Source organism: Sinocyclocheilus grahami, unplaced genomic scaffold (assembly GCF_001515645.1).
Source record: "Sinocyclocheilus grahami isolate Dianchi unplaced genomic scaffold, SAMN03320097.WGS_v1.1 scaffold1411.1, whole genome shotgun sequence".
In the NCBI taxonomy this organism is placed as follows: domain Eukaryota; kingdom Metazoa; phylum Chordata; class Actinopteri; order Cypriniformes; family Cyprinidae; genus Sinocyclocheilus; species Sinocyclocheilus grahami.
In genome coordinates this window covers 46,109-52,033 of record NW_015506590.1, presented here as the reverse complement: position 1 = coordinate 52,033, position 5,925 = coordinate 46,109, and the positions used below count along the sequence as shown (strand labels likewise).

Genomic DNA, 5,925 nt, shown 5'->3' with positions numbered 1-5,925 from the left:
ACGAGGGGAGGAAGAGGAGAGCAGAGGAAACACAAACCGGACTCTGAGAGACGCAACTAAACGTTAAAGCTTCTTGGAGAAAATGCAGTTTTGACTGAGCTCTCTTCCGTCACTTTCTTCAGATTTACACTCGCGCTGGTTTCGGTTCGTGGTTTCTGGAGTTTATCAGATCATCATGAGGAAGATGATCGTGTCTGCGCTGCTTCTGAGTCTCCTGACCCCAGGTGAGTCTGAGCTTCACACGGAACATCTCATACACACACGCATCTGTCCGTTTCACTGCCAGAAAGCCAATAATATAAGGACTTTGTGAAGGTTGATCAATGGAAACAGGTACAAGTGTCACCTGTGCGCGTCCGTATCGGTCACGTGACCTACTATTGTTGATACAAAGAATCCAATTTTTAAAAATGTACAAACATCGAAAGACTGATGGGATATACATGTGTAAAAAAAGCACTCAAGAATAAGAAAATATGGACTCTAGAGAAATAAAAAAAGAAAAACAAATAATTAACATACAAATGCAGTGGTCATGACTGAAAGTTCATATGAAAAGCAAGAGATTCAAAGAAATGACGTTTCCACAAATATTTTGCTGAATATGTATCTATAAACATGTTAGACACTAATGCTGTATTTGTCTGGAACTAGTTAAGAATTTCCTGCTCTTTGTCTCATGACCAGTTTTACAGGTTTGGCAATCTGTGTGTTTCTGTGTTAACTAACTCTCTCTGTCTCTGTCTCTGTCTCTCACTCAAACACACACAAACATTAACACACTTTCGCTTCCGTTCTTTCAGGGATTCTGTCTATCCAGGTCACCCTCTCTGAGACAGAGAAGCGCACGACTCTCTTCGCATCGGTCGTCTTGCGCTGTGATTTCTCCACCTCCGCTCAGCTGCAGAATGTGGTGGTCACTTGGAGATACAAATCCTTCTGCAAAGACCCTGTTCTGGACTACTACTCCACAGGTAGAGCTTTAGCATCACATCATCTTCTGTTATGTCTGTGTGAGGTGTGTGGAAGTGTTTCCGCTGTGATGGTGATGCATCAGAGCAAAATCTCTGTCATGAGTGGATTCATAAAGTGGTGGGGACAAAACAGAAATGCGTTTGTGTGTGCAGATTCACCATCCAGATCTGTTGCCAGAGTAGAATTAGGAAAACATGTTTTGGATTGAACTTTGGATTACATGTTTAACACCAGAACTTTAATTAGCTGTTGTGACATTGTTGTCATCACATCAACACAACCCCTCCAGTGCTAATGTGCATGTATTGTTGTTGTGCTGCAGCGTACCAGTCGGCCCTTCAGTTGGGTCGAGACCCTGCCAATGACTGCGTGGACTCGCAACGCACCATCCGAACCGTGGTTCAGAAACTGGGATCCAACGAGGCAGTGCTGGGCAGCGAGTATAGAGATCGAAAAATCTACGTTCAGAACAGTGAGTGGATGCTTGACATGCTACGTTACTGCGACTAATAAGTCTGTACTTTTGTACTGCTTTATTGTCTGAGGAATGCTGCTGGACTAATAGTTGTGCATCTGACCTTCACAGACAGATGCAAATATATGCCTACCTGAGCAATAGTGAACCAGAATCAAACCGGAGTGACAGTGAACTATAGTAAACCAGAATCAAACCTGAGCGATCGTGAACTTATAGTGAACCAGAATCAAACCTGAGCGATTGTGAACCAGAAGCAGAATCAAACCGGAGTGATAGTGAACTAGGCTATAGTAAACTAGAATCAAACCTGAACTTATAGTGAACCAGAATCAAACCTGAGCGATTGTGAACTACAGTAAACTAGCATTGAACCTGAACAATAGTGAACCAGAATCAAACCTGAGTGATCGTGATCTACGGTAACTTAGAATCAAACCTGAGCGATTGTGATCTACGGTAAATTAGAATCAAACCTGAGTGATCGTGATCTACGGTAACTTAGAATCAAACCTGAGCGATAGTGAACTTATAGTGAACCAGAAACAAACCGGAGTGATAGTGAACCAGAATCAAACCTGAGTGATAGTGAACTATAATAATAATAAAACTAGAATCAAACCTGAGTGATAGTGAACTATAATAATAATAAAACTAGAATCAAACCTGAGTGATAGTGAACTATAATAATAATAAAACTAGAATCAAACCTGAGTGATAGTGAACTATAATAATAATAAAACTAGAATCAAACCTGAGTGATAGTGAACTATAATAATAATAAAACTAGAATCAAACCTGAGTGATAGTGAAGTATAATAAACTAGCATTGAGCCTGAACAATAGTGAACCAGAATCAAACCTGAGTGATCGTGATCTACGGTAAATTAGAATCAAACCTGAGTGATCGTGATCTACGGTAAATTAGAATCAAACCTGAGCGATCGTGATCTACGGTAAATTAGAATCAAACCTGAGTGATCGTGATCTACGGTAAATTAGAATCAAACCTGAGTGATCGTGATCTACGGTAAATTAGAATCAAACCTGAGTAATAGTGAACTATAATAAACTAGAATTGAACCTGAGCGATAGTGAACCAGAATCAAACCTGAGCAATAGTGAACTATAAAGACCCAGAATCAAACCTGAGCGATAGTGAACTTATAGTGAACCAGAATCAAACCGGAGTGATAGTGAACCAGAATCAAACCTGAGCAATAGTGAACTATAGTGAACCAGAGTGAACTATAGTGAACCAGAATCAAACCTGAGCAATAGTGAACTTATAGTGAACCAGAATCAAACCGGAGCGATAGTGAACTTATAGTGAACCAGAATCAAACCGGAGTGATAGTGAACCAGAATCAAACCTGAGAAATTGTGAACCAGAATCAAACCTGAGCAATAGTGAACTTATAGTGAACCAGAATCAAACCGGAGCGATAGTGAACTTATAGTGAACCAGAATCAAACCGGAGCGATAGTGAACTTATAGTGAACCAGAATCAAACCGGAGCGATAGTGAACTTATAGTGAACCAGAATCAAACCGGAGCGATAGTGAACTTATAGTGAACCAGAATCAAACCGGAGCGATAGTGAACTTATAGTGAACCAGAATCAAACCGGAGCGATAGTGAACCAGAATCAAACCTGAGCGATAGTGAACCAGAATCAAACCTGAGAAATTGTGAACCAGAATCAAACCTGAGCAATAGTGAACTATAGTGAACCAGAGTGAACTATAGTGAACCAGAATCAAACCTGAGCAATAGTGAACTATAGTGAACCAGAATCAAACCTGAGCGATAGTGAACCAGAATCAAACCTGAGTGATAGTGAACTATAATAATAATAAAACTAGAATCAAACCTGAGCAATAGTGAACTATAGTGAACCAGAATCAAACCTGAGCGATAGTGAACTTATAGTGAACCAGAATCAAACCGGAGTGATAGTGAACCAGAATCAAACCTGAGTGATAGTGAACTATAATAATAATAAAACTAGAATCAAACCTGAGTGATAGTGAAGTATAATAAACTAGAATTGAACCTGAACGATAGTGAACCAGAAGCAGAATCAAACCGGAGTGATAGTAAACTAGAATCAAACCTGAACTATAGTGAACCAGAATCAAACCTGAGCGATTGTGAACTACAGTAAACTAGAATTTAACCTGAACGATAGTGAACCAGAATCAAACCTGAGCAATAGTGAACTATAGTGAACCAGAATCAAACCGGAGTGATAGTGAACCAGAATCAAACCTGAGTGATAGTGAACTATAATAATAATAAAACTAGAATCAAACCTGAGTGATAGTGAACTATAAAGAACCAGAATCAAACCTGAGCGATAGTGAACTATAATAATAATAAAACCAGAATCAAACCTGAGCAATAGTGAACTATAAAGAACCAGAATCAAACCTGAGCGATAGTGAACTTATAGTTAACCAAAAGCAGAATCAAACCTGAGCGATAGTGAACTTATAGTGAACCAGAATCAAACCGGAGTGATAGTGAACCAGAATCAAACCTGAGTGATAGTGAACTATAATAATAATAAAACTAGAATCAAACCTGAGTGATAGTGAAGTATAATAAACTAGAATTGAACCTGAGCGATAGTGAACCAGAATCAAACCGGAGTGATAGTGAACTAGGCTATAGTAAACTAGAATCAAACCTGAGCGATTGTGAACTACAGTAAACTAGAATTGAACCTGAACTGTAGTGAACCAGAATCAAACCTGAGCGATTGTGATCTAGAGTCAAACCTGAGTAATAGTGAACTATAATAAACTAGAATTGAACCTGATAACAACAACAACAAGATATCAAATTTTAGTCCTACTGCAAAGTGAACTGGTGGAGACCTGACTAATCAATTTGTTTGTTTGTTTTTGTCAGCAAATTTCTTTTCCATGAATGATTGTTTATATAGATTAGTCATTGCAGTCCCAGTATAGATATTCCTGCGGTGATGACAGGCTCATTTTCTGTGTGTGTGTGTGCTGTCAGAGGCTGATCTGGTCATTCAGGAGGTGATGTGGTGGGATAATGGGATGTATTTCTGCGCTGTGGAAGCACCTGGAGACACAGGCGGAGATTCAGACCAAGAGATGAAGCTCATCGTGTACCGTAAGTGAATGACCTGATTACTAACTCAGGAGTGTGTCCATTAAACACGGCAGAAGAAAAAAAATGTCACCTCAACAAGACTCCAGAGATCATGAATGTACAAACAGTCTGCTTATAATTGGGTCTTTCCGTGTCAATATTTACGGAGTTATCTTTAATACCTTTTGAGTTACAGGTCTGCAAACGTTGGAGAAAAGACTGGAAAACTGCTCTTTCCCCATTTTTGAATGGTCACCATTGGCACATAATGCAACAAAGATTGCTAAAGTCAGCAGATTTTACTAACAGACCTACCAATCTCTGTGTAAAAGTAACATTATAATGCTGCCATCTTTCTGGAGTCATTTTTACCCTCCTGTAATTTGGCTCAGGTGAGATTCAGTGTCTCTATAGTTACAGCCTATAGAGACACTAATAAACCACCACACATAATCTGTCAAATCACAAAACTTGAAGGAAGCAAAGCAAATGGCAGCTTTGTGCTGAATGCTTGTCTGTTCACCAGCTGCGTGAACACACAGGATTAGGACCAATCATAGAATAATCACATCAGAGAAATGACAAACACAACATCATATAAAGCAGCAGATGACTACGCTGCAAAGAAAGGCTTATCTTACTTAGTATTTTTGTCTTGTTTCTAGTCAAAATATCAAAAAATTCTTAAATCAAGTTGCATGTACTAGAGAAGCAAAATGACATAAGATATTTAGTCTTGTTTCCGGTGGGGGAAAAAACTAAATTAAGTGCATTTTGCTTAAAACATTTAAAATGAATTGACAGTGATGTAAGGAAATTACTCTTAAAACAAGATTATTTTTCTCACCCCACTGGCAGATCTTTTTACTTGTTTTAAGCAAAATTCACTTCCCTCTGGAAACAAGACTAAATATCTTGTCATTTCGCAAAAATACGAAGTAAGATTTGTTTTGCAGTGTAGAACTTGAGTGAAAACCCTGGACTGATGTGTGCAGATGAGCTGAATCTGTGTTTGGTTTGTTCTGTTAGATTGGCTGACGGTTCTCCTCATCATCCTCGGCACACTGATGCTCATCATCCTCTTGTGTATCTGCTGCTGCCAGTGCTGTCCGCAGAAGTGCTGCTGTTACGTGCGCTGCCCCTGCTGCCCAGAGACCTGCTGCTGCCCCGCAAAACGTTAGAACACGCACACACACACTCTCTCTCTCTCACACACACACACTCTCTCACACACACACACACACCCACACACACTCTCTCACCCACACACACTCTCTCTCTCTCTCTCTCTCTCTCTCTCTCTCTCTCTCTCACACACACACACTCTCACACACACACACACACACAC

The 5,925-nt window shown here is 39.7% G+C and overlaps 1 protein-coding gene across 1 annotated transcript in view; it reads left to right on the top strand.

The window, feature by feature from the left end:
* Positions 1-5,925, top strand: part of ildr1a (immunoglobulin-like domain containing receptor 1a) — an 11,285-nt gene continuing 5,360 nt past the window's right edge. Inside the window, exons 1-5 of the mRNA XM_016256276.1 lie at positions 1-224; positions 804-974; positions 1,298-1,447; positions 4,479-4,598; positions 5,607-5,753. Of these exons, the coding sequence (XP_016111762.1) occupies positions 176-224; positions 804-974; positions 1,298-1,447; positions 4,479-4,598; positions 5,607-5,753 (637 nt within the window). The 5' untranslated portion in view covers positions 1-175. The remainder of the gene's footprint in view (positions 225-803; positions 975-1,297; positions 1,448-4,478; positions 4,599-5,606; positions 5,754-5,925) is intronic.